This window comes from Ilyonectria robusta (assembly GCF_021365365.1).
Source record: "Ilyonectria robusta strain PMI_751 chromosome Unknown BGZ61scaffold_78, whole genome shotgun sequence".
NCBI lineage: Eukaryota > Fungi > Ascomycota > Sordariomycetes > Hypocreales > Nectriaceae > Ilyonectria > Ilyonectria robusta.
Genome location: NW_025764512.1, coordinates 888 through 25,890, shown reverse-complemented (window position 1 = coordinate 25,890; position 25,003 = coordinate 888). Strand labels below are relative to the sequence as shown.

Below are 25,003 nucleotides of genomic sequence, written 5' to 3'. Positions count from 1 at the left end.
TCCAATCGCGGTTATTCCTGGCGCGGAGATTCAATCCTCGAGAAACAGAGTTCGGCTTATCAGCACATTGGTAAAGAGTGCGAGATGTGTTCATGCATATACCAAATAGGAGACAACTTGTTACAAGAATATTTATGTCGTCTTTGAAACTGCTTGTTGTGGCTTGATTGCTTCTGAAAAATGACTGCGAAGCCGAACATTACACTTTTGAGTCCGTCATCTCTCGTCCGTCCTGTCGGGGCTAATTTGGATAAGTCCTCTGAGAGAGCCAATTGCACCAAGAATTTACATTGAAGAGGTGTTTGGTATTACACATCGGACCTCTACAGAATAACATCTTCGACCCTCGTAACCTCCCCTGTTTTCGCTTCAAAGTGATGTGCTACAGCCAAGCCCAGGTCCTGCGCAAACTTTGCCTGCTCCATTGTTGCCCCGTGACGTAGAAGCCCTCGTACATGCCACAGCGCCTGCTCGGGAGAATTGTTACATATGAGAAGGGCTGTGGTGCACATCTGTGTCTCGATATTCGACAGAATAGCATCTTCGCTTATCCAGAGCTCGTAGTTCGTCTTGACGTTCAGAAGGTCTATGTCATTAGCGTGGGATTCATAATTTACCGATTACTCAGTTGATTCCAACCGCACTCACAGTGGTCTGGGTGATACTTTAATACCCTCTCTCGCTGATGTTGGGCTGCTACAGGACCCCAGAGCACATCAAAGTACCGCTTGGCCTTTTCGGCCCTCTTTCGTTCGTAATCCTTTGAGTTCATCTGCTCAGTTCTAGGAGAGCAGAAAGGACAAGAGTCAGTCGGGATGCCGATAGTCTGGGTCACAAACTGGTTACCTGGGGGAAAAGAGATCAATTTCATCCTCGGGCAGTGACCGAAACAAAGGTCCGAGTCCCTGGGCAGCACGCGGGACTCCGTATAGAATGGAACCTTTCAATAAAGCCTCCTTGATTCTTCTTTGAACAAGCTTTCTAGACTCTAAGGGGAGACCCTTGGTGACAAATTGATACAGCTCAGCCACACGTTCCCCGGCACAGGCTGCTGTCAGAGCAGAAGCCTTTTCACGTTAGCTAAGTTTTGTCGTTATACTTGAATTGATATGGACAAACCGCGACAATATACCATTGAGCCTTGAGCACATCGCTCTGGCCCTCGCGGATCCGAAACTCGGATAGGAATTCCAGTGTTGCCATGAGAACTATGAAGACACACGGGCCACAGCAGTCAGTGCAGCTTTGGAAATCGTTGGACAAAAGTTGGTCATGAGATCAACAACTGCAATCTGGGACCTAGGTATGAAAAGAAACGTCTAGTCTGATCCTGGCGGTTACTAGGTCGAGTGGTAGATGCTTTGCGGGGAAGCGGAGGGTTATCTGGCGTCATGTGGGGGTTTAGGCAGGACCTCCACATACACTTACTCCACCTTGCATTATCCCGAGGGATATGCAAGACGAGGTGAGGCTCGGTGCGGAGCTCCAAGGTAGGAGCTCCAAGGTGGGACGATTGGGAGAGAGGAAGTGTGTATACTTGCTGGCAGCCGTGGATTGTGGCCCGACACTGGAAGCTAAACACAACTATATGATCAGCTTCATACCATTTATAGAGGCGTTTAGAGCACAAATATTTATCATCAAGCTCCTTAAGCAGAACAAGTCGTTTCCATCCCGATCATCATGTGGCCACTTCCGAACCTACCCTGTGAGCTCCCCACGGCCACAGTTCCCGAGTTCATCGACCTCAAGTCGCTGGTTGAACATTTTCAGCTGGTGTTCAATGATGTGCAAGAGGAGCACTTTGTTAAGGGGGCCATTTGGCGAGATCTATTTGCCATGACTGGAACCCTCAGAACATTTTACTCGGCATCATCGATTGCAGGTGCATGGCAGGCGACTGCTTCAACTCACCTTCCGTCCAAGTTTGTCATTGATGGGGAGCCTCGTGTCATCCAGGCTGGACCGTCTGCTTGGGTCGAAATGAGTTTCACGTTTGAGACAAACGGAATTCCGGCCACTATTGGTTACGGGTACATATCCGTAGTGCCTGAATCAGACGGGAAGTGGAGAATATGGCAGCTGCGGACCATCCTCGAGCAACTCAAATCACACCCGGATGTGGATGTTCTCCAACCGGCCAATACCGAAAGCGTCAGTGAGACGCATAGAACCCGTGGTGAGCTTGCTACCAACGGTGTTCAACCTCATCTGCACCAGAACGGCGAAACATCTACCAGCTACGGGCACGAAGACTATTTCGACTGCTTGATCATTGGCGGCGGCCAGGCGGGCTTAAGCGTTGGTGGGAGACTCAAGGCTTTAGGGGTTTCGTACGTCATACTGGATAAGCATGAGAATGTCGGGGATAATTGGAAGACAAGATATGACTCTACGAAATGTCAGTTCATTCCTCGTTTTATTGGCATTGGGGAATGTTTCGCTAACACAAAAAGTGCACACGGTTCGGGAGTTTGGTAAGATCTGCCTTGAGAAGCTTTGTGCGCCTGTAGGTCAGCTGCTAATGTAGCACAGCTCATCTGCCCTTTGAGCGTACATTCCCTGCTTCGTATCCAGAATTCCTGCCTAAGGATGATCTGGCTTCTGGGTATCGTAAATGGGCAAGCAAATATGACATCGTAAGTATGCTTCTACAATTTACCCTTCAAACTAACCTCACAACAGAATGTTTGGCTCTCCACCACTGTCACTTCCGGAACATGGAGCACTGAAGAGAAGACTTGGAGATTGGAGTTACTCCGTGATGGCAAGAAGTCCTCTGTATGCGGTGGCAACATTGTTTTTGCTGTCGGCGGCAACTCCCAGTTTCCCCTGTCGCCGACCTATGAGAATAAGGTCAGATGTCGCTCTTTTACTCATGACCAGCAATCAACTGACGTCGCTCTTTTTTGTTTCTCAGGACATCTTCCGTGGTATTACCCTTCACTCTGGAGAGTACAAAAATGCCTCTGGCTGGAAAGGAAAACATGGAGTTGTGGTCGGGACGGCCAATACCGGTTTGCACACTTCACTCTACTAGAGTCAGGAGGAGATCGCTAACGTCAACAGCTCACGACGTGGCAGAAGATATGCTCCAAGCTGGGATGGCATCGGTAACGATGGTTCAGAGATCCAAGACTTGTCAGTACTTGTAGGCGGGCTTGGTGGGAATACAGCCGGCTGACTTAAGTGACACAGATGTGGTGCCAGCCGAGCATTACAGGGAAACCCACGATAGTAAGATCCACCGCAAGCCCTAACGATGATTTAAGTGTTGAAAAATTATAGGAGTGTACAAGGAATCTATTCCAACCACCGTGTCCGACCGCTTGTTCTTCTCAGGCCCAGCTGTACTAGGTCGGATCATGGGTTCTCGTTCGCTGCACGCCAAAGCCAGAAAGGAGCCTGAACGATTCGACGCCCTAGAGAAGGCGGGATTCCTGCTCGATCGGGATGGAGATATATCCTACTACTTGTTCCAGCGGTTCGGGGGCCACTACATGGATGTTGGAACCTCTGCCAAGATTGCCAGTGGGCTGGTAAATTTTCTCTTGCTTAGTATTCTGAGACCAGCAAGAAGCTAATTTAATACTCTTAGATCAAGATGAAATCCGATTCTCTCCCGATTCGCTTTACAGGGGATGGTCTAGAATGTGCCAATGGTACCTTTCTCCGAGCAGACGTGGTGGTGTTTGCTACGGGATTCGTAGGCAATCTACGGCTGGTTGTTGAAGATCTGTTCGGCCCTAGCGTTGCCTCGCAAGTCGACGATTTCTGGGGACTAGATGATGAGGGCGAGCTCAAGGGAGCCTTCAAGCCTTGCGGACGTAGGTTCACTCTGGCTTTGGAATATTCCTGATTATTACTGACACATATGTGCCAGATCCTGCATTTTGGTACCACGGGGGTGCGGTTGGTCAAGCCCGATACATGTCTCGCTTCATTGCCCTTCAAATCAAGGCCAAGTTGCTCGGAACGCCTCTCCCTATCTACGGATTGACACCACCTCGGAACTTGCCTCTCAAGACGAAGTAAGTACTAGCAAGGCGAGGCATGATGAGCTGATGGAACCTTTGGAATGAAAGATGCACAACACTCGCATAAGGAACCTGTGTGAGCAACATGCACATCTGGCGGGGGATCCACGTTGTTTCACAAGCCTTAGTCTTCTCCCCGTACTTCTCTATGTAGCAAAGAGACTCCTTTTTTGACGTATTTATTTTAGCGGCGGAAAGGGACGAGACCAACACCCAACTCGACCACCTCACTAAAGAGTGGTGATGCACAGAGATGTGTCGCCGCAGGCGTCTTGTGAGGTCAGCCCGAAGCTGCACCCGACTACGCGTATGAGGTCCGACAGGTCTGTGATTTGGCCCACTAGATAGCGAAGCATCTCGTGAGATGATATATTGACCTTGTTGCGATAAAGGACAGTGGCAAGGCATCAATTGATCGCATTGCAGGGTCAATATCTGGCGAGGTCGAAGACAGAGGTTGGACAGGAATCGATAAAATGTAAGAATAGGCACGAAGGGACCTTTAGAATGGAAGGGTAAAATCTCTTAGCAACAGAATTAGTCTCTTGAGAGAGATACAGCCTCCAATTGAGACTGAAATCTCTAGAATGTCTCTTGATGAGAAAGGAAGATGATGTCCCTAGAAGCTGTGTGCAGCTTCCTCCCCTACTTATCCCTATTACATCCCTGCTAGCAACCACCTAGCCCAAGAGTCCAAATCTGCCCGCCAAATTATCCTGAGTGTATTACTTGTTGTGTTTTGGGATATCGGTGGGATAGCATTGTTGACTTAGATGTTTTGTCTACTTCCACAGGTCATTGTGCTAATAACCGTGACTGTTGACCACACAATGACCTGCGATGTTAATAAAGGAGAGTCGAAATTATTGCGCAATGGACCCGATGCAAATCGTCTGTACAAGATTGACTTCACTGAGAACAAATGCTTGAAGAGAAGCAATGAGTTCTTGGTAATCTGGTCGAACAATACAATGAAGCACTCAGGTTCCAATAGATAGATAACGTAAATATCCTAGGGGTTTACTGGCTCGTACAATTCCATCCACTCTCCAAGTCAAACCCTAGCTATGGTTATGCCACGGACAACCCAGAATTTTATCAAAAACAGCAGACAAGTCGACTGTAAGCTCTGGATTCACGGACCTCCAGAAAACAATATTATCCGGACGGACAAGAATCGCGCCTCCGTTCTTAATCTCCTTGACCTGTGACCACTGTGACTCTATGTCACAGTACTCTTCTTCCTGTCTCCTTGTCAAGGGCTCAACAATCTGAGCAATTTTTAGTCTGATGCATCTAGATTTTGCTGCCTGTCGGGCCGCATCAACCCAGACCGAACCTTCTCTGTCCGTGATCAAAAGAAACGCACCATGGCGGCCGACGAGGTCGTTAGTTGATAAGACTTTTCCATCGCGCTCCAGCCAACCGTGCGGTAAGCGGTGGCCAGGCCGTGTGGTCGGCGTGTAAATCTGATGTCGAGGGTGCTGAGTAAGGGGAGCGGCTTGATCTGGCACGAAAGCACCTCCTGGCTGGTAGCTGAAGCCAAGGTCCATTTCGTGGGCGCCAAATTCGATGGCCTGGCCGTCGATGATGTATTGGAGCTGCGCACGAGCTGCCCGTCCGATTTCTGAATTCTCATTTAAGAGTAGGCTGACACGAGCTTTGTTAGCTTCCTTTTGTCCCTCCTCCAGGCCAATTGCAGTGGCGATGAATGCGTGACACCTGGAAGTGAACAAGGCCCAGTCACAGTTTCTCTTCCCAATGGGAAGCCGTTCGAGCTCGTAGGTCTCGAGGAGAGCTGGAGATGCCTTTCCCTGCAGAGTGTAGGCGAGTTTCCAGGCCAAATTGTGAGCGTCCTGGACTGCTGTGTTGAGGCCCAACCCAGTCGTTGGAGGGTGACGGTGAGCTGCATCTCCACCGATGAAGACGCGGCCTTGCTGGTATTTTTGAGCCAACACGCGCTCCAGAACCCAGTTGCTGAAGCTCAAAATTTCTATCTGAAGATGCGGCAACTTGAGTAACTTGCGGATACGGTCCTCAACACCCTCTCTTGGGACTTGTGGGTCGTCGATTCCGATACTGAAATGCATTTGCCATTCTTCCGAACGTCGTCCCCAAGTCGGACCCAAGGGAAGCAGAGAGCCGCTCCGCATCCCTAAACCGAACTCTGGATTGGCGAAGTGAGCAATGCCAGTCCGGTCGTCCCAGTACGGTGATAGGTCAGCTTTAAAGTGCGCAGAGACGACTCGGCGCAGTCCTGTGGGACCGTCCATCTCAATGCCCAGCTGCGGCCCAATTGTCTTGCCTCCGTCGCAACCAATGAGATATCGAGTTCGACATGTGCTTTGCTGGCCCTTGTCATCTTTGAAATGGACGACGATATGGTCACCTGCATCATGGAAGCTCGTGACGGTGTGCTTGAAGAGAACCTTGCCCTGGTTTCTGTCCTCTGCTGCCTGCCGGAGAATAGGCTCGAGGCGAAGCAGGGGTAGGTTGGTCGGGAGATGAGGAGCACACCGCCTGTGCCACGATTAGCGGCGTTTTCTTAAGTCTAATTCTCAAAATGGAGAGGCTTACTCGTAGGTGCTCCTTCGTTCGCTCCCTGGCTTGCAACCCCAGGTTTCGATAGACCCCAGTACCTTTCTATCGAGGGGACCGTCGCCGCCCAAGGACGTCTGCCACAGCACTTGGCTCATTTGGGAGGGTGGTGTACCCTTGGCGAGAACCTCGGCAGCCAAGCCATGTTGACGAAAGATCTCCAGGGTTCGCTGGTTAATGACGTGCGCTTTTGGGAGAATCGAGGTCCCGGGGTGGCATTCATACAGGACATGATCGACGCCCAAGTCGGAAAGGAAGATTGAGAGACTAAGCCCGCAAGCTGAGACGAGGTCAGATATCTCCAAAGCGGAGGGAAGATGGTTCACTTACATCCTCCTCCAACTATGACTACTGATACGTCGACAGGGGCTTCCATTCTTGAGCAAGCTGGGAATTTAGGCTCAGTACAGTCAATCGGTAATGCGTAACAAGAGGGGTAGAACGACGCAGTCAAGTGACCGATGTTTGTGCTTTACATGGTCTGACCAGTAGCCGATAATAGAACAATATAATAATTTCAATCCTGGGACGACTCAAAATGAATGGTAGAGCATGCCGCGGAGTTGGCCGCACCGGCATCCGCGGATCACAAGGGAACAGGCCATGCATGCTCGTGGCTTGAGGCCAAGCGGAATACCCTGGACTGATTGTGGGTTAGGCCCTCCACATCTCCAAGAACCTCCACATCTATTATCCATCCCCCGCTCGCTTTCGCCCACTTTTGCTTCCCTTCTTCACACGCTAGAATGAGGCAGCGTGACACCCATGTGGGGGTGGCTGACTGCGTGTCGCACATGCCCCCGCGGCTAGTGATGCATCGTCGGAATGCTCGCCATCTCTGATCTTGGATCACCTTAAAACTCTTACAGGGCTTGGATTTCTAATCCAGCTGACTAGCATTCTCAAACTCTTTCCTTGTTCGACTGAAGAAAATCTCGTTACGACAACACTCGAAATGGCTCTATCCAGCTCCTTGACTGCGTTGCTGGTCGCGGCAGTCATCCTTCTTGTCAAGAATGTCGTGGCTCGTTACCGATTCAACTCCAAGTTCAAGCTACCACCAGAGATCCCGGGGTGGCCCATCATCGGAAATACGCTAGATGTGCCATTTCCAGGAGGAGTGTGGGGTCATGAAATGGCCAAGAGGCATGGAGAGATGTATGCAAGCCTAACCCTTGACACAATACATTGACTTCTCACTACGTTAGGTTCACGTGTCGTCTTGGCGGCAAGGTCATGGTCTTTCTCAATTCGGCCCGCGTCGTGTCAGACCTCCTTGAAAAAAGAGCTACCATTTACTCGTCGCGTCCCTACAGACCCATGGCACAGGATATCGCCTCTGGGGGCGCTCGCATGCTACTCATGGGACATACTAATAGATGGCGAACCCAGCGTAAGATCATGCATGCCATTCTGAACGGCCAACAAGCCGAGTCAAAGTTCATTCCATTTGAGGAGCTAGAGGTCCGACAGCTGGTGTGGGACTATCTTCACACCCCAGACCAATTCTATACGGCAAACCAGCGTTTCTCCAACTCAGTCATCATGAGCGTCATCTTCGGACGGCGAGCCCAATTAGGTGACGAGCAACTCCGCAAGATGCTCAAACTTATGGCAGAATTTGGCGAACTTCTGTTTAGCCCTACTAAGAATATTTGCGACCTATTCACCTGGCTAAATTATCTACCCAAGCCCTTGCAATGGTGGCGCCCTTATGGAGAAGATTTACTGCAGCGTACACTGGCGTGAGTCACGGATGGATCTGCCGACCATTTCTCTGCTAATGCTCCAACAGTATCTATCAGCATGAGGTGGACGCTCTTGCGGACAGAGTTAGCAAGGGCACTGCCAAACCATGCTTTGCCACGGCCCTTCTTGAAGGAACCTCAAAAAAGGAGTTTGATCTCACTGAGACGGAAAAGTTGATGATATTTAGCACGCTGCTCGAAGCCGGAAGCGACACTTCTCGCACAGCAATCACGCAAATGGTAGCTGGAGCAGCGGCGTTCCCCGAGTGGGCAGCCACCGCCAGGGCTCATCTGGATGAAGTGTGCGGTTACAATGCAGAGCGACTTCCCTCCTTTGCAGACCGGGAAAACCTTCCTTATATCACGGCAGTTGTCAAGGAGACGCTTCGATGGCGCCCCTTTATCCAAACTGGTGTTCCGCACCAATTGACGCAAGATGATGCCTACGAGGGCTATCGGTTCCCAGCAGGAACCCTGTTTACTTGGAACGCTTACGCCCTCTCGTTGAACGAGACCGATTACAAAGATGCCATGAGGTTCATGCCTGAACGATTCTTGGACAAAGATCTCAAAAGTCCACTCAAGGGGCATTGGTCATTTGGTACAGGTATCGTATAACCTATAAACGTGATTTGGGGAACAACGTGCAGGTTGCTGATGAAGCTGCGCAGGCCGTCGAGTGTGTGTCGGTTACAACGTCGGTGCCAACAACGTCTGGATTGCAGCTGCCTGTCTGCTGTATTGCTTCGATATTGAGGAGGACTCAGTAAGTCCATCCTTTTGTGCGGTTAAGATGCTATACTGACGACGACCACGCGAAGGACCATCCTATCGATACTTTAAACTCCAACTGGGATTCAGTTGACAAGCCTCCCTTTGCGGTCAAGATCACACCACGTAGCCAAGCCCATGCTGAGCTCATTAAAAAGGTTGGGATGGGGGCGATTAACGCAGACTAGAATACAATATATATTTGTTAGTCCACGATATGATGATGTTTCCATTCTGAAGCCTTGAAGTTTTCCCCACGATCATTACGTGAACTATATGCTAGCAATTGGAAAATGCTGCTGTTTACATACTTGTAGTGTTTCAATTGATATGTTAGAACCAGAACCATTTTTCTGTAAATTTCGATCTCAATTCCCATAGAACCGATTTATGCCATCAAGCTATCTTTTGATGATAAATCTCTGCATAGATCTTACGACCCTGTGGCCTCACCCGCGGCATTCAACGTGCGGTGCATCAAGCATATCAACTGACAAGTCTGTCGGCAATCTCGAATTCGGAATCAATAAAATCATATTCTTCAGAGCGACGACTTTCTTTCTCCAAGTCCGTACATAGTCTTCTCAAACAAATTGATCATTTCCTTGACCTTTACATCACCGGCTGGCATCAGTTGCCCTCCATAAACGCCACATAGGCCAGCTTCTCTGTCTATGAACTAGGCAAGTGAAAATTGCGTGTTAGTCTCGGAATCACCAGGCAATTGCTGGAGTGTAACATACCCATAACAAATTCGGCATTCCCGACCAGTTCATACATCCTTTCTTCCTCCAGTCGCCATCTTCCATTGACAACAATCCGCCCAGGCCCCAGTTGTACTGGATATCAGGACGGAAAGATCCAATGCTGCAAGGGCCAGTAGAGGGCTGATTCTGATACACGGCTTGAAGCGCCTCACGACTTTCTGCTGTAAGTTGAGGCTCAAACATAATCGCAGTGGTTTCCTTCTTCAAAAGTTGCTCGTCGTTCACCAGGATACTCTTTAAGATCTTGAGGTATGACGACATAGAGGCGTAGAGTCCTTGGCCACCAAACTCTTCTTGGACTGCCATCATCATGTTGGGGCCCTTGTAATGAATGGCCTTACCGGCACTAACTTCAGTCGACGACTGATCTCGAATGGATAAACTGGCCAAGCGATCCTTCAATTCAGGATGCTTGTCTACCCAGAAAGTAATATCCTTGATGTCTAGGCGAGCCATGATGTTCTTTTGGAAATATTCCTCCAGAGACAATTTAGAGACGCGGCTGATTAGGAGACCTACCCAGTCCAAGCCTGTGCTGTAGGTCCAAGATGTTCCAGGCTCAAACACGAGGGGTGTGTTATAGCTTTCAACTACACCTCGTGGGGGGGCAAATGCAGGTTTCCCGACAGACTCCTGGTACTCGCGCAAGGTGGCGGACATGAACGTGTAGGCCAGGCCAGAGGAGTGGGTCAGAAGATGCCTAAGTCATGGTCAGCTAGCTGTCGTGAGACGGTTTGCTGTAACTGTCTGGACGCGTGTAATACCGTAGGGTGATTGGGTTGCGCCGAGTTCGCAGCTCTGCTTTCCCGCCCTCCATACTAGCTAGAATCGGCAGACGTGCGAGCTCCGGAATTAAATCGGACGTGTCATCGTCTAAACTGACGAGGCCTTGCTCCACAAGTTGTAGCGCGGCAATTGTGGTGACAAACTTGGTAGCGCTAAACAGCCCCATGATGGTGTCTACCTCACAACGCGGCTTAACGTCCCCTTCCAGCGAGCGGAAGCCGAAAGCTTTGGCATAGTCGAAACTGCCATCACGGTTCGTGGCCACAAGTACAGCCCCGGGTATGTTTCCATCGTCACAGGCGACTTGGAAAGACGATTCCATGGCCTGCATCGTGGCTTTTGTTGTGTCCGTATCAATGTTGTTAAGTTGTTGGGCTTGAAACTTGGGTTGATTTCTCATTTTCTGCATTTAATCCGGCGTCCTCAATAATCAATACTGGATTTGATTTAAGGGCATATTTCCCATTGCATGGCCTCGTCCGTTCAACGGAGAGCGAGTTCTCCCACTCCTCCTGCACCCACACAACCCCCACATACCCCCACATCCAGAGTCTTCACCCACATCGCTATCCCACCCCGCGTTTGACCGCTTGGGCCGGAGGCTTTCTTATTGAAGCACCCATTTTTCACTTCATTTTAGATCACCTCCGTGGTACGAATTATTAGCACGCATACAATGGGGTTTCAAAAGCTGGTTCGATACGAACAGGATGACAATGTTCACTACGGTGAATTGCTCGAGACCTCTGACGACGGCTTCAAAGTGGCCAAGCTCAATGGCAGTATCGCCGACGGTTTTAGTACTGCCAACGCCGAGCCAATAACGGTGAAGAAGGTAACCATCATTGCCAGGGTATGCAAAAGGGTTCTTTCTCAGCTGACTTTACTAGCTCCTCTGCCCACTCGAGCGGACACCTATTGTTCAATGCATTGGAGTCAACTATCGTCAACATGCCGACGAGGCTAAGGTGGGTAGACGTTTAACTGGGTTAATCTTGGCTTCCTAGCTGACGGGCCAATCTAGATGCCCGTGCCAAGCTACCCGGTACTCTTCAGCAAGCCGTCAGATACACTCGCAGGGCCCTCGGATGATATTCCTATCCATCCAGACGCTCATCCAATGATGGACTTTGAAGGTGAAATGACCGTGATTATCGGCCGTGATGCCAAGAACGTCTCTGAATCAGAAGCGCTCGACTACGTATTGGGGTACACTGTTGGAAATGACGTTTCTGCTCGCAACTTCCAGCTCAAGGACGCGGCGGGAGGGCAATTTGGGTTTTCAAAATCGTTCGATGCCTTCGCCCCGATTGGACCTGCGATTTGGTCGACTGAATGCGTCCCCAACCCGCAGAGCCTCCAGTTGACAACGAGGGTGAACGGGGAGGTGAGACAGGCCACTAACACGAGTGACATGATATGGTCGGTTCGGCAGATTATTGCTCATTTATCTCGTGGAAGGACTCTGAGAAGTGGGACCGTCATCATGACAGGAACGCCATCAGGGGTCGGCTTCTTTCAAAAACAATTTCTCAAGAATGGGGACATTGTTGAGGTGGAGATTGAGGGACTTGGCAAGATTTCCAACAAGATGGTTTTTGATTAGATAAAGCTCTTTTCTTCAATATTTATTCAAGTCGTACAGCCAAATAGTCTCAAAACCGTGCACTAGGGAACGGTTAACGCTCATCACAGAGGTAGTCATGATACAGCGAAATACAAAGGTGGTTTTTAGCAGTAGCTAGCAGTACGGTCCCCTACAAATACAGTGGCCGGCCGTATTACCGGCTCCGCTGGTCTCCCTCATTTCTAAGTCCGCTCTAGAGTTTGCTACCCTTATGGGTCATATCATAGCCCTAAGGTGGGTTTGACAGGAACAGCCAGGGAGGAAAGGATTCAGTTAAAATGGAGCTTATACATGATGTAGTTCCTATGAAACACTAATTGGACAGTTTCCCTGGGCGCGTGAATAGCCTCCCAAGTACATCCCCAGTCTCCAGGCGGTGTAGACCCTCGCTGACACGATCGAATGCGATCTCCTCCAGCTCTGGTTCCAACTTGCGAGTTCCAATCAGTTTCAGCACATTAGACAGGTCCTCTATACTCCCGCCCAAGCAACCCCTGATCTCAACCTTGTTCCATATGATTGCAAACGTGGAAACGGTGATTGTGGGTTCTCCCAAGCCGACAAGGACGATTCTACCGCGGAACTTGATGGCACCAAGCGCAGCGTTCATAGTCGAGCTCTTCCCAACAAAGTCCACGATGACATCGAATACAACATCCTGTACTTTCTCAAGTTTAGCAAAACATGCCTTCGCCCCGTCCACGCCTGCCTTGTGGAACCTGCGTGTGTCGATGTCGACACCGTAGACGTTTGCACCCTCCAAAACTGCGACACGGAGGGCGGCTGAACCAAGTCCGCCTAGCCCGATAATGGCCACATTCATGCCGGCAGTAACTTCTCCAGCACCTCGAACAGCGTGGTGGGCGGTAGTTAGGCAGTCCGTAGCGACGGCGGCTTGTTCAAAACTGACGTCTTCCGGAATTCGAACAAGAGATGCGACCATGACGACGACGAATTCGGCGTAACCGCCATCTATTTGCAGTCCAATTGTGTTGGGAGTCCGAATCGGATGGCCGCCCAAAGCCACTGCAACTCGTTCGCCGACCCACGCCTCATCAACGCCCTGTCCGACGGCCACGATGTTACCGGCAACCTCGTGGCCCATGGTAATCGGTCGTTTCTTGACAGAGTCGGCTTGGGAGCCGTCTATGATGTGACAGTCTGAGTGGCATAGCCCGCAGGCTTGGACTTCTATCAAGACCTCGTTGGCGGATGGCTCCGGCACCGGGACATCTTGCAGCTGAAGGCCAGTTCCTGGACCGTTCCAGCGATACGCCTTCATTGAAACAAGTAGGGATAGTTCTTGTAAATGTTTGAAGATAGGCTGTTGGCCAAATCAGGTTGAGTGAGCGGGCGTGTGTGACTGTGGTAGGACTGACTGCTTCATCAATCATAGAGAGCTCTGTGTTTCCTGAAACTCAAACAGCACAACGCGGCGCCAAATATAGTGAAAAGAAATGATGACATTGACGATGCAACAGAAGACCCGCTGCAGGGGGATTTCTAAGCCGTGCAACATCTGAGCCATCCAAAAGCTGATTCCTGCAATGTGGAGGTGACCTCCCTCACGCGAGAGAGGGCGGGGGTGGGGGTGGGAGGAAGCGGGGAGAGAAGAGTGGCATAGTGGCGGAGGGTCTTGAACTACCCTTCTGATCACTTTACGTAACCGGTGGGTAGAGTGAGCAAACGCCCTCACCTCTCCAAGGGAGAGGTGGTAACACATTACCCGTGACTGCGTCGCATGTGTAACCGCTACTAGCAACTTCAACAACATAACGCAATAGCAGAAATTGGGCCAAATTCAATATTAAATACCCTATGATATAGCCACAGCTCTAAATATTTTTATATATGCCAATTTGGGGTATTTTTATTAATGGATAATGTTGTGGCTAAGTCATATCTTCAGACCCTATATACGCCGCCGCGACTTTGGCACATTACTCGGTGAGCTGAGTTATAACGCGTTGTGCGATATTGAAGCAGGAAGATGTATGCGTTAGGACCACCCGTTTATTGATGTTAGCTATAACGTATTCCTCTGGCCACACCTTTGCTGTCAAGATAAGAAAGGAAGGTTTTGCTAACCCAGCTGCATTTCTCACATCTACTGATGAAAGTGAGTCTTTATTGCCGGGTTAAAAGGTAACAGGTCGGGTGTTTTCCTTCGTTTGGGTTGAAAAGATCTCAATGCTGTCATCAATCCACCCAAATTGAAGAGGGGTCTTGTCAAAATTCCAAAAATTAGCCTTCTTAATCGACTTGTGAGTCATGACAGCTTCAAATATAGGATTCAAATTTGGAATAGATTGGGTTTGAATTGATGAAGTTGGCTATTATAGAGTCTCAAGGTAGCGGTTACACATACGATGTCACATTTCGGGGTCACCCTGAGACGCATGATAACCTCATTTCCGGCTTTCCTAGACAGCGTGACTTCCGTTTCTTTCTCCTCTTATCTCAGACCACATCGCCGGCCCTGTGACAACGATCCCGGGACCCGGGACGCACACGGCCCCGGCCCCTGTGCGGCGGCGACGGACTGCCGCCTCCGGCAGCAGCCGTCTTCATCATGTATAAAAGACGGGCTCTAGGCCCGTCCCTTAGCTAGAAATCAAGACCTTTCATCATCGTCATCGTGATCCTATCAATTCAGTGAGACATACGACGACTCAGTTACGAGTAATGTTTCCCCCTCTCCAAACTCTCCAAAGGAGAGGGGGGCGGGGGGCTTTTGGTCCCATTGGAGCCTGGGTAACATGACCTTTGTTTCTACAGAACTACTGTTAAGCTTCATTTATCTGGAACAAGCCAGTCTGTAGGCATCAACATGCCACGTGCCTCTCCAAATCCAATCCTCTTGCCCCCTTTCCCCGTGGCCCATCCGGTTAAAATAACTTCGTCGTAATCTTCCAGCCAGACAATCTCACGGCCATCTTTGAGCCTCAAAGGCGTTTTGCCTCCGTCTGTCAATTCAAATAGACAGCCGAGAGTCGGGTTCTCGGCCGTATGTCCCGGCGACGAGACGGTGCCACTGCCGAAGAGATCTCCAGCTACAGCTCCACTTCCAGATGATGTCATGTGGGCGAGCATTTGACCAGGCGTCCAGTACAGGTCGCGCAGATTAGACTTGCATACGATTGTAGAAGGCCCGTTGCGATTGGCAATTAATGCCTGCAGTTCAACGTTCCATGTGACTCTACCATCCGCCATACGGTGCCGGAGATGGTCAGGATGCGACGGCATGATTGCTCGGGACTTCTTAGATGTCAACTCGCACTGAGATTCTTCCAGGGCCTGTGGGAAGACCACCCAGGGACTGATTGTCGTAGCCATAGCCTTGCCATTGTATGGGCCCATCCCCGTCATCTCTGCAAACTGAATGTCTCGGGCAGACCAGTCATTCAAAAGGACGAAGCCGAATATGAGCTCGGTTGCCTGGTCGGCAGTGATGATCTGGCCACGCGGAATCTTCCCCGAGACGATGACGCCCATTTCCAGTTCAAAGTCAAACCGCGTTGAGGCGGAAAAGGAGTATGCAGGCGGCCCGTCAGGAATGGGTTGCCTAAGCATTCCTTTGGGTCGCAGGATAGGATCCCCACTCGGGATGATTGATGTTGTTCGGCCATTATATGCAGTAGGAAATGCAAAGAAGGAAGCCATGGTGTTACCTGTGATTCTGTTTCCCTAGAGTTCATATGCGATAAGTTTTAGATCCTGCAGTAATACGAGGGGATATTTACATTTTCCAGATGAGTCTCGGAGCACATAAAGTCTGTGAATGAATGCACCTCAATAGGTAGGTGCATCTTGACTTTTTCTGCGTGTATAAAGGCGTTTTTGTTGAGATTGGAATTAGTGAACAGGACCGAGCCTGGCTCAGTGAGCAGATGAATGATCCGCTCTCGGACGAAGGAACGACTAGCGTAGGGTAGAGAGGCGAGTAGGTTCAGCGTATCACTGGACACAGCTGCGTTGATTGCCGCCAAGTCTGCAGCGTCTGTCCCATTGAATGCTTCGTGCTCTGCTAGAAGCTTGACGTCGATGACATAGCCTCCGATGATCGTTCCCACATGTCGGGTTGACTGTTATTAGGTGTTAATAACTCGGATCCATATGATGACTGAAGCCAGGTAGTTCACTTTGTCATTAATTGAGAAGATCCCGAAGGGTATATTCTCAATTGGGAAAGGAGAAGAAGGATCAACCTTGATTGGATACTGGATCATTGTAGATTTTGAATTCGGGGTAATTGTGGGAATCTGTGTCTGTCACGCTTGGTACCTACGAGGCCGCATTCCATCCTTTGTATGCCGTCACTTCGCCCCATCCGGTCGACGTTATCTTGTGGCCTGAGCAACACCCCACCTTGACTCCATAGGGCGTTGACTGTATGTGGATACTGAGAATGAGGTGGAGGTGTGCTGGAGGAGGTGGGGGTTCACCATGTGGGAAATCATCTCCCCACCGCTGTCCCCAGCACACTAGAGTGGAAGGGACTAGATGGGCGACTGTAAACTTCAGAAAAATCGTTTAGTTCTCCCACATCTCTTTTCCGACATATCTTTAGAGTGTGCAATCGTTTTCTTCATTTCCCCTGGTCATGCAGCACCCTCCAAGTGGCACCATGTGTGCCTATCAATTCGAGACAGTATTGAGGCGAATAGCCTCGGAAAAGCTACCAAGTCGACGCTCCAAACGCTGGCAAACTGGTTGCATGTTAGGTACTTTCACCTCTTTCGCCAATACGCGTGGGACTTACACGGATAGACAGACTGAGACAGGCAGCGCTGGGTGAATAACAGTGGGCCAAGCGCTCGAGTAACTGCATCTCCGCACGGAATTCCCTGGTCCTCCACCTCGACGAATGCCTCGGATAGGATTTCGCTAATTGACTTCACTGCAGCAGCATGATTTCCCCTGGCATCTTGGGGTTCTGACCCGCCACCGATTGACAGCCACCATGATAGGATTAATGCTGATGGACAAGACTGGTCAGCCGTTGCTTCTAATTGGGAAAGGTGGAAAGGTTGGGCGTCTAATAATGCTCGCGCTTCATGTATTACACTTACCAGTCTCGTACGCAGTCATGAGATAGTGTCCACCGTAGTTTATGGATGCCGTATCTTTAAAATGTCCCATTCCTAGTTTGGAACGTACCAGCCATGAGTTGGCAGCATACGCAATTCCCCTGTGGGCCAAGCGAAGAGAAACAACCGAGGGAAGATTACTGGTGACTCTGCTCCCTAGTGGCAGTGCTTCGTCCTTGGCTGCCTTGTCTTTCAAGGCTCGCAATTCTTCACCCAGGTAGAGGTGGTAGTACGATGATGCTAGAAGCGGAAAGCAATCGGTAAACAAGGGATCGTTGAGGCGATATATGACGCGGTCCGCTTTCATGCGACGGCGAGTATACATAGCCCACTCGGAAAGGACTCGTTCCATTTTGAGTCTGAAGTCGCTATTGAACAGATCGACAGGACCAAGCGACATGGCCAACCTTTCTTGTGTGCAAATGTAGGTCAGGGCCCATGCCGCAAGCGATAAAAGAGCAAAAGAACTTAGGTTCTCCGGTATAGCGCTGCCTCGCAGTAGTGCTTCGGCCACGTCAGACAGATTTGAATCGCTGTGGAGTTTGGCACGCTCAGGCGCGGCTGCCCACTGAGATGCGGATTGGGCTCGCCACAACTCTTCGGTAGAGGGGAGTGGTACTTCCCGTAATTGATAGGGAGCCATGTAGGCAGCCATTGGGTCATTTGCCAGGAGCATCGCGCTGAGAGTGCAAGTCCATGTCGCCAAACGGCTAAAGGTTTCGATAAAGGACCATTGGTCCCAGTTCTGCTCAGCCGCGTCTCGCTTGGTCTTCACAAGGCCTAAGCCATTATTCAACGCCTCGCAGACTGTAGCAAACTGACGCTGAGAGTGTTGCGAATAAGCGTCCTGTCCGCTAAAGGCACCAAACTGAACACAGAGCACCGTTGCCTGGAGAGGTGCCAGTTCATACTGAGACGGAGTCTCCTTGCTCTGATCGATGGGGTAAGCCTCGAGAAGGCTGCAGGCGACTCTGTATGCATGGACCGAGAAGTCATGCTCGGAAAGATACATGGCTCCAATCGCCAGTATTATGAGAACAAGGGCCGGATGCGTCTCGCAGAGACTGAACTTGGCATGCTGAATGATGGGGGTGTGCGGGTCGAAGTGATCAAAATAAGCCACGATGCAACGCACGATCCGCGATCGAGTAGGAAACCGAAACGAGTGGAGAATCTGGTGAGGGCAGATGCAATGCAGCTTCTTCCGGAACTCTTCAGCCTCATAGTCGGTGGTTGAAAGAACTCGGAAGTAACCAGGCTCGCTTATTTTGCTGCGGACATTCGGAACGGTTGGTTGGAAAGTCGATAAGGGTACCCCGCCCCGGTTGCATGCGAGGCCAATGTTATCCCACGCAGATAATCCAGGCATGCTTTCGTCCTCATACGCCATCGAAGCAAGACGTCCAGGTATCATAGTAGTGTCCGGTAGGAGGAAGTCTTCCAAGAATCCCATATCGTCAAAGTCCCCTGTTCCCAGCAACTCATGCATTGAACTTGGTACCGATGGAGTCTCTGGCAGAACAGCCATCGAGGGTGAGAGTCCGAGAGCTGAGTCAATGGCGACAGCAGTGTCGGGAGGCGGAATCCCAGTGATAGACTGTGGGCTCCCCAGCATTGGGCCCAGGGCGCTATTCATCCCCGCGTGAGGTTGGGTTGAAAGAATCATCGAGGGTAACTTACTTTAAGGCTCCTACTTGGGCTGCCGGTTTCCATGCTGTCGTTGGTCGCTGCTGGCCGCCTGGCTCCGACTCAGAGTCTGTGTTGTGAGCACCTTGGACCATTCGTTGATACTCGGCGCATTTCTTGGTGTGACGGCGTAGCACATCGGAACGGCCAAACCGAGAACCGCATGGTCTGCATACGTTTGGTTTCCTGTTTTCATCTACTCACAAACAGAGCGTGAGTAGGCTGAGAAGATATTTGGGGACTTGAGGGGACGCACGCGAGAGGCAGTGGCGACGGAGGTGTTCAGCGCGGGCGAATACACGGTCGCAGGATTTGCAACGGTGGATGCGCCCTTGAACTTGCTGATCCTGGTTCATATCTGGGGACATTGCGGCGGTAGGTAGATTGATTGAATTGAAACCCGGGGGGCCTTGCTTGCGAGAAGAGATAGGAGTCGAGCGTCGGGATACACAGGCCAGGACCTCAAAGTCCAACCGAGATTGCGCGCCGAGGGGCTTGGTTGCAAAGGATCCTGGATGAGCCTCAGTGAAGGCGGTGATGTGGCTAGAGTCAACGCAAGGGTCTGGTCGCATGGGCTTCGGAACCGTATCTGCCGGGGCAGGATTGTGACCAGGGAGAGGCTTCTCCATCATCGTCACCGCGATAGGGACTCGCCTCGGCCTGGATGAACGCGGGGAAGGAGATGACTCTGTGGGGAACCCCCACAACCCCGCAAATGTTAATTCTGCGCTAAGCCATCTAGATGCTTCCGTCATGTGGGATTGTGCAGTATCGTCTGTAGTCTAGATTGTGCATCAAGCAGCAGTATTCGAGGGGGAAGGATTGTTGCCCCACATCTAGAATTGAGTCGTGGGCGCCCCATGTGTTCACACAGGAGGTGGTGGCGCACCAGATACCATCCAAGTAATATAAAGACCAGCGTTCGTCTTCTCTTCTGCATTCAGAGCACACTCCCACAGAATTGCATCCTTGATCCCTTCATCATGGCATTTGGAGTCTTCGAAACCTCTGGCAATGAATTCGTCCCCGGCACTTCTCGATTGGAAGAGGATGCCACGAGCCGAAGTACCCAGCTCAAGAAGGCAGGCGGGAATGACTCCGATACTGTGCTTGTCCCGCAGCCTTCCAACAGCCCAAACGACCCGCTCAACTGGCCTCTATGGCAGCGTGATCTGATTTTGCTTCTTTTATGTTATTGTACCAATATCTGTGTTGGAGGGTGAGTTTATTCCCTTGGGGAGAGCAAGGCTCCGTTATTCCATGCGCATTGAACGAAACTTACCATTGACGTAGGGTCGGTCCGCTGGTATCGACAATTGCCCTACCAATCATTCAGGAATTCCACGTCACCTTCCAAGATGTGTCGCTCCTCTCTGGCTATCAGGTCCTGATCGTTGGCGCTGTCGCTCCTATTGTCTCAGCTCTGGCTCGCAAGTACGGAAAGCGGCCTGTCTACCTTGTCTCCTCAGCATTCTTGCTGGCAGGATCAATTCTGTGCACGTTTGCATCTTCATACGACGTCTTACTCACAGGTCGACTACTACAAGGCGTTGGAACGGCAGCCTTTGAGAGCATTCCCTTCTCTGCAGTTGGTGACCTCTACTTTGTTCACCAGAGGGGTTTACGCATGGCACTCTACGTCAGTTCAGCCGTTGGACTGGTCCTACTCCCAGGTATGATCGCAGGCGTAATTGCCACATCGATGGACTGGCGGTGGTGCTTCGGAATTCTCTCCATTTTCATGGCGATTGGAACTCTCGGAATTGTACTTTTCGGTTGGGAGACATCATATGTGCGCAACAAGCCCTGCAGTCCTGGCACTTTATCTCAAGGAGTAAGTTTGGCCAGGTCTCCGGTACGATTCATGTTGACCAGAAGAAAGGAAAGTCAGAAAGTCGACGAGCCAAATTTATTGGTCACAGACTCCCAAGAGAAGGCCGAAGTACGACAATTGGAAAATATTCCCTCGTCCTCTGACGTAGATGGGAGACGAGACTCATTTCTCCAGAGAATGAAGCCTTTTTCCGGGATTTACGATGACAAGTCATTGTTAAAGATGACGTTACAGCCATTCTACTTGATCGCCAACCCCATTGTCATCTGGGCCGTTCTTATCAATGGGTTCGGTCAACTCTGGAATGTGGTGATCAGTCTCGTACTGGCCCAGATTTTCTCGCCACCGCCATATCTTATGGACTCAGCTCAACTCGGTTACTTGAACACAGGTCCGATTGTTGCAGGGCTTATCTCCTGTCTTGTGTGTGGTGTGGTCTCCGATCACATGGCCCTATTTATCAGCCGAAGGAACAACGGAATCTATGAGCCAGAGTTTCGCTTACTACTGGTCATAGTCGCCCCGATATTCAGCACAGTTGGCTTTTTCTTATTCGGTTATCTCGCGGAACAAGGCAAGAGCCCAATTCTCATTTCCTTTGTGTGGGGTCTCGCTTTTGTCAGCACCCAGATCGTAGGCACAGCAACAAGCTCGTATCTTGTTGATGCTTACCGCGAGGTTGACGTACACATTTTCGTCCTCTCCATGTCGATCAAGAATTTCTTCTTCTTTGGATTCTCATGTAAGTCACTCCCAAGTCTCCCATGTTCCAGGATCCCATCACTATTTTCAAGAGGCTGACAATACAGATTTTATGAACGATTGGGTGGCAGAATGGGGACCAGCTCGGGTGTTCCAATGTATTGGTGGGACCATGCTTGCCTTGAGTGCAACAACAATCCCCGCATACATCTACGGGAAAAGAGTACGGCTGTGGTGGCATAACCATGATCTGTTTCGGGCAAGTAAAGCGCACGATTCCTAAGTATGATAGCAGTACGCAGGAGGATCTCAGAGCAGCGGGGACCGTCAGCAACAACCCTGTAACATTCGTATTACAAGACACCAGCAAAGTGATCCTTCGCATGCAAGCTTTCAATGTCAGTGTTGCGCTACACAATTCAGATGATAAAGAGCATAAGGCAATGGTCTAAATTACGACCAGGTCACCTGGATCACCCGAGGCGCACACTGATCACCCAACCAAACACCCACGAGGGGAATATAAAGCGGTGGCAAGAGGTGAGCACCGGGAGAGCACTTAACGCAACTATGTCGTGTTTATCTGCCATCTTCTATAATAATATGTATTTATGAGACAGTAGGCGGGCAGTCTTAAAGCAGAGCGCGGTGTTGGTATTCTTGACAAGACCGTGCCCTTCTACGGCACCGCCGGAAGAAAATGACCGAAACAAGACGTTTCTCCTATCAACTACCTGGTGAACTTCGATAATACGCTGGGGCATACCCGCACCAGGAAGGGGAAGTTCTTGTCGTAACCTATCTGATGCTATGATACAATTATCCTCATGGCTATATCCGTGACTCGAGATTCAGTAATTGATCTATTTCTCACTGCTTCAGTAAGACTTCCACCCTACTGGGGTTTCTACTTGATATTTTCATGTCTATGCCGGCTAAGGTAGTTGCTACTTCAGCTTGTTGTGCGAGATAGTCAGGCAAGACGACACCGTGGAAGCTGAGTATCTCTTTTAGCAACCTGTTTAGAGCTTTGCTGTTTGAGCAGCTGTTGGAGTTGTCGATCCGTGGATACAAACAAAAGACGTCGGCAGAACCTTGACGGCATCCTGGAATGGCCTCGGGGTCGTTACGGCAGCGCAATGGAGGGAGTGTGAGGGTGCTTTATATATACTATAAGTAAAGCTTATATATGCTCTTATTATTAATATTGGACGATATGGCTTCAAACTCAGGTGTTATATTACGGCGAGTCTCTTATTCTTTTCTGATATAGTGCTCGAGGTATATCAAGAGCCGCAAAACGAGCTTATGTAGCAATTTACGACTCACCTTAGTGCTGGTAATAATCCCAGCCCCCTGGACGCCAACTGTAGTTTTATATACCAGAATGCCAGTAAGATCGGAGTCGATAGGAAAAGCTTCCTATTTACTGCCGCCAAGGATAACACGCCCAAGTGGATCGATCGTCCGTCCAAATATAATGTAACCCCTAAACTTATACTAGCCTCTCTTGGCCAGCTCTATCTTAAAGGCCAGCTCCCTATTCCAGCTAGAACGATGTTGTTAACATGATTGCCTTCTCCAGGTTGGCCTTTTCACATACCTAACCCCTACGTGAAGGCCACCCGGGAAACGGCCTCGCCCAGTTGCTGGGATGTTAGCTAAATATCGATTCGACAGTGGTCATCCACCAGTCAGGTTTACCTCTTTAAGGTGTTAAGATATTACTCCAACTAGATCTCAAGCACATTATCCTAAATACTTATTTTCAACAAGCTAGTATAGTCACCGCAAATCTCAAAAGGGTGATTTACGCAAGCCTGATAGTCGTGATACTAACGTACATGATAAGCGAGCGACTCAGACAAGCGAGCGACTCAGACAAGCGAGCGACTCAGACAAGCGAGCGACTCAGACAAGCGAGCGACTCACCAAACCACACCCTCGCCAGTAAATATCATAATAAAACAACCACAACACCCAAAATCAATTAAAATCAATAATCATCCTCTTCTCCAGACGCATCTACATCAATTTCACAAGCGCATTATGCCCGGGTTTTCTGCATCTTCCACATCGCCGTTCCCTTGTCTCTGTCCGCCTCTCCCGACCACCACTTTGCCGCGTTTCCTGCTGTATCTGATCAGCAATTTCCCTTCGATCTTGTAGCTTCTGTCTCTCAGCTACTGTTATACTCCCAAAAAGTCGTAGATGTATTTTTTTCGCCCTACGCCGCCGGCTAAGTATTTTATTTACTTTTGAAGCTTGCTAACCTCTATCTTTAATAATACTATCTGGTATATTATTTCTTATATTCTCTTTATAAATTAATTTATAGTAGTTAAAATAGATATTAAAGAGCTTTTTTAATAATAGCTAATTTAAGTTTTAATAAAATTAATTTATAAAGTAACTTTAATTAAGTTATTTAGAATTTTTAGAATTTAAAAGTTAGGCTACTTAAAATTTCCTTTTATAAATAATAAAATTTATAATTTTATATTTAAGTAAGAAAGTATATTTTCTAAATTATAGGAAATAAATTCTATATTTTTAAAATCTTTTTAGATGTTTTTTTTTAATATTATATTTTAAAATATAGCTTAAAATATAGAAAAAAAGTTAACTTTAATAATATAGATAATTTAAGTTTTTATTATATTTTTAATTTATTAACTATAAACTTATTTAAGTAACTTAAAGTAATTAATATTAAGTAAATAGAAAATATAAGATAAATATAGTAATATATAGAGAGTAATAATTTTATTCTTTTTATAAAATAATTTAAATTTAAGTAAATAATAACTTTTATATCTATTTAATATAAAAAGATAATAAAAACTAGAAAAATATATTTTTAAATACTTATCTAAATATTAAATTTATTCTAAGTTTTTTTTATTTATTATCTAGCTATTATTTAAAATTATAATAACTTAATCTTATAATAAAGTTTTTTTATTATATTAAGCTATAAAATAATATTAATTTATAATAATAATAAATAGTAAAATTACCTACTTTTAGAAATTAATATTTTAAATTATAATAACTTATTTTTTATTTTCTAGCTAAGCTATTTTTAGCTTTTTATATTATTTAATACTTATAATAACTATTTTAATTAAAATAATATCTATTATAAATCTAATTTTATTAAAATTATAAATATTTAATTTTATAATATTATATTTTATAATTATATTTTATATAAGCTAAAACTAACTTTAAATAATATTTAAATCTTTATATTAAATCTTCTAATAATTATATTTATATATAAAATATATCTTAAGCTCTAATTATTACTTAATAAAATTTAAAGCTTAATACTTACTAATTAGAGGTATATTA

General features: G+C 48.4%; 9 protein-coding genes across 9 annotated transcripts; 4 read left to right on the top strand and 5 right to left on the bottom strand.

The window, feature by feature from the left end:
- Positions 1-323: 323 nt before the first annotated feature.
- On the bottom strand, positions 324-1,203 carry BGZ61DRAFT_541875 (uncharacterized protein; the record flags this gene model as incomplete). Its single annotated transcript, XM_046255105.1, has 4 exons — positions 324-586; positions 649-782; positions 847-1,067; positions 1,120-1,203. 4 exons carry the CDS (start codon positions 1,201-1,203, stop codon positions 324-326), a joined length of 702 nt encoding a protein of 233 aa, XP_046093771.1.
- Positions 1,204-1,683: 480 nt separating this feature from the next.
- BGZ61DRAFT_374837 (uncharacterized protein) lies at positions 1,684-4,035 on the top strand (the record flags this gene model as incomplete). The annotated part of the gene is made up of 10 exons (XM_046242366.1): positions 1,684-2,401; positions 2,457-2,477; positions 2,536-2,639; positions 2,686-2,856; positions 2,921-3,017; positions 3,070-3,141; positions 3,199-3,237; positions 3,289-3,539; positions 3,599-3,827; positions 3,884-4,035. 10 exons carry the CDS (start codon positions 1,684-1,686, stop codon positions 4,033-4,035), a joined length of 1,854 nt encoding a protein of 617 aa, XP_046093770.1.
- Positions 4,036-5,098: 1,063 nt separating this feature from the next.
- Positions 5,099-7,011, bottom strand: BGZ61DRAFT_487511 (aromatic ring hydroxylase; the record flags this gene model as incomplete). Its single annotated transcript, XM_046249979.1, has 3 exons — positions 5,099-6,557; positions 6,615-6,915; positions 6,966-7,011. The coding sequence occupies 3 exons, from the start codon at positions 7,009-7,011 to the stop codon at positions 5,099-5,101; spliced, it is 1,806 nt and encodes a 601-aa protein (XP_046093769.1).
- Positions 7,012-7,590: 579 nt separating this feature from the next.
- BGZ61DRAFT_487510 (cytochrome P450) lies at positions 7,591-9,342 on the top strand (the record flags this gene model as incomplete). The annotated part of the gene is made up of 5 exons (XM_046249978.1): positions 7,591-7,793; positions 7,844-8,380; positions 8,431-8,990; positions 9,055-9,149; positions 9,205-9,342. 5 exons carry the CDS (start codon positions 7,591-7,593, stop codon positions 9,340-9,342), a joined length of 1,533 nt encoding a protein of 510 aa, XP_046093768.1.
- Positions 9,343-9,695: 353 nt separating this feature from the next.
- BGZ61DRAFT_374824 (beta-lactamase) lies at positions 9,696-11,038 on the bottom strand (the record flags this gene model as incomplete). Its single annotated transcript, XM_046242362.1, has 3 exons — positions 9,696-9,833; positions 9,898-10,621; positions 10,686-11,038. 3 exons carry the CDS (start codon positions 11,036-11,038, stop codon positions 9,696-9,698), a joined length of 1,215 nt encoding a protein of 404 aa, XP_046093767.1.
- A 345-nt stretch (positions 11,039-11,383) lies between these two features.
- Positions 11,384-12,313, top strand: BGZ61DRAFT_374795 (uncharacterized protein; the record flags this gene model as incomplete). The annotated part of the gene is made up of 3 exons (XM_046242359.1): positions 11,384-11,542; positions 11,598-11,675; positions 11,732-12,313. The coding sequence occupies 3 exons, from the start codon at positions 11,384-11,386 to the stop codon at positions 12,311-12,313; spliced, it is 819 nt and encodes a 272-aa protein (XP_046093766.1).
- A 334-nt stretch (positions 12,314-12,647) lies between these two features.
- On the bottom strand, positions 12,648-13,728 carry BGZ61DRAFT_575464 (alcohol dehydrogenase; the record flags this gene model as incomplete). Its single annotated transcript, XM_046256191.1, has 2 exons — positions 12,648-13,610; positions 13,714-13,728. The coding sequence occupies 2 exons, from the start codon at positions 13,726-13,728 to the stop codon at positions 12,648-12,650; spliced, it is 978 nt and encodes a 325-aa protein (XP_046093765.1).
- A 1,399-nt stretch (positions 13,729-15,127) lies between these two features.
- Positions 15,128-16,563, bottom strand: BGZ61DRAFT_374853 (fumarylacetoacetate hydrolase; the record flags this gene model as incomplete). The annotated part of the gene is made up of 3 exons (XM_046242368.1): positions 15,128-16,013; positions 16,064-16,419; positions 16,477-16,563. The coding sequence occupies 3 exons, from the start codon at positions 16,561-16,563 to the stop codon at positions 15,128-15,130; spliced, it is 1,329 nt and encodes a 442-aa protein (XP_046093764.1).
- Positions 16,564-20,093: 3,530 nt separating this feature from the next.
- Positions 20,094-21,929, top strand: BGZ61DRAFT_374828 (major facilitator superfamily domain-containing protein; the record flags this gene model as incomplete). The annotated part of the gene is made up of 4 exons (XM_046242364.1): positions 20,094-20,329; positions 20,404-20,921; positions 21,006-21,686; positions 21,754-21,929. 4 exons carry the CDS (start codon positions 20,094-20,096, stop codon positions 21,927-21,929), a joined length of 1,611 nt encoding a protein of 536 aa, XP_046093763.1.
- Positions 21,930-25,003: the final 3,074 nt, after the last annotated feature.